Source organism: Chondrus crispus, genomic scaffold (genome assembly GCF_000350225.1).
Source record: "Chondrus crispus Stackhouse genomic scaffold, scaffold_239, whole genome shotgun sequence".
In the NCBI taxonomy this organism is placed as follows: domain Eukaryota; phylum Rhodophyta; class Florideophyceae; order Gigartinales; family Gigartinaceae; genus Chondrus; species Chondrus crispus.
The window spans coordinates 128460-129674 of NW_005179117.1; the positions used below are offsets into that span (position 1 = coordinate 128460).

The 1215-nt window shown below is 65.4% G+C and overlaps 1 protein-coding gene across 1 annotated transcript; it reads left to right on the forward strand.

Moving 5' to 3' along the window:
- Positions 1 to 423: 423 nt before the first annotated feature.
- Positions 424 to 534, forward strand: CHC_T00004611001 (hypothetical protein). Its single transcript, XM_005715983.1, has one exon. It carries the CDS (start codon positions 424 to 426, stop codon positions 532 to 534), a length of 111 nt encoding a protein of 36 aa, XP_005716040.1.
- The last annotated feature ends 681 nt before the right edge of the window (positions 535 to 1215 follow it).

Sequence of the window (1215 nt, forward strand, 5' to 3'; positions counted from 1 at the left end):
GTCGCGGATGTGAGGGGGGGGGGGGGGGGTGCTTGCGTGAACGCGGGGCCGCGCTCGCTGGGGCGCGCTCCCCGCGGCGCGGCACACGTCAGGGCGGCGAAGGGGCGGGGGCGGCGACGTGGTGCGGCGCGCGTAGTAGGGGAGAGAGACGTCGCGGGGTTGCAGGCGGCGGTGGGCGGGGTTTTTTTTTTGGCGGGGAAATGCTCCGCGCGCTGCGCGGGTGCACGTGCAGGTCTTGAGAGGGGAGAGGAGGGTGATGCGGAAGGGAGATTTGGGTTGGGCTGGGAATGGAAGCGGGGAGGGGGGTGATGTGGGAGGGCGGTGGGCAACGGGTGCGGGTTCTCTTCCTGTTTCACGCGAGGTGGGGCTGGTTGTTCCTTCGTTTCCACGATGGGATACGGTACAAGTACGGTACGGCACGGCATGGCTCGGCACGGCACGGAACCTCTTGCGAGGTTTGACAAAGACGTGTGTAGATATACACTTGTTTACAAGCGAGAGTTAAAATTATTCACAGGGGGGCGCGCGAGATAGATCTGCGCTCGGGGGCTCGGGCGTGCAAGAGGCGCGAGGGATGTGGGTGGGGAATGGGCGGGGAGAGCAGGTTGTGGGCGCACAGCACAGGGCGCACGCGGGGGGGCGCACATGTTGCAAGAAGCGCATAGAGGATAATATGCTGGGCAGCAAGTGGCATAAAAGGTTGTAAAGACTAGAGACAAAAAGGCGGACAGGACTCAGGCCCTCCGTCGCCAGGCGGGGGCGGACATCTTTGCGAAAGCGAGTGCGTGCAGCAGGCGCTGGATAGCATTGAGCGGCTTTGCGGCGGCGTCCTCTGCGGTATAGCGTCGATTAGCAAAGCTGACGGAGAGTTCCTTATCCCTTGCAAAGACGTCGTCGTGGTGGAGTTGCGGGAGTTGGGCATGGTGGAGGTCTCTGCGGGGGGGTTGGTTTGCGGGGTGGTTCTGCTCGCGGTGGTCCTTCGGCGGGGGGTGCTGCCTCCTCTTCCTCCTCCTCCTCCTCCTCCTGGGGGCGGGGTCATTCCTAGGGGCGGGTTTGCGCGGACGGGGCTCGCGGCTCCTGGCGGACGAGTACTGGACGGGGGCCTCCGGGGTGAGGACAAAGTTGTGTCTCAGATCCGGGTGCATGGCGGCGGGGGCCGATATGTGCCTGCCGTCGCGCAGGACGGAGATGCCCGGCGGGCGCGGGTCGAGGCGA

Excerpts from the sequence above, each read along its gene's own strand:
- CHC_T00004611001 (XM_005715983.1), top strand. The coding sequence starts at position 424 with ATGGCTCGGCACGGCACGGAACCTCTTGCGAGGTTTGACAAAGACGTG.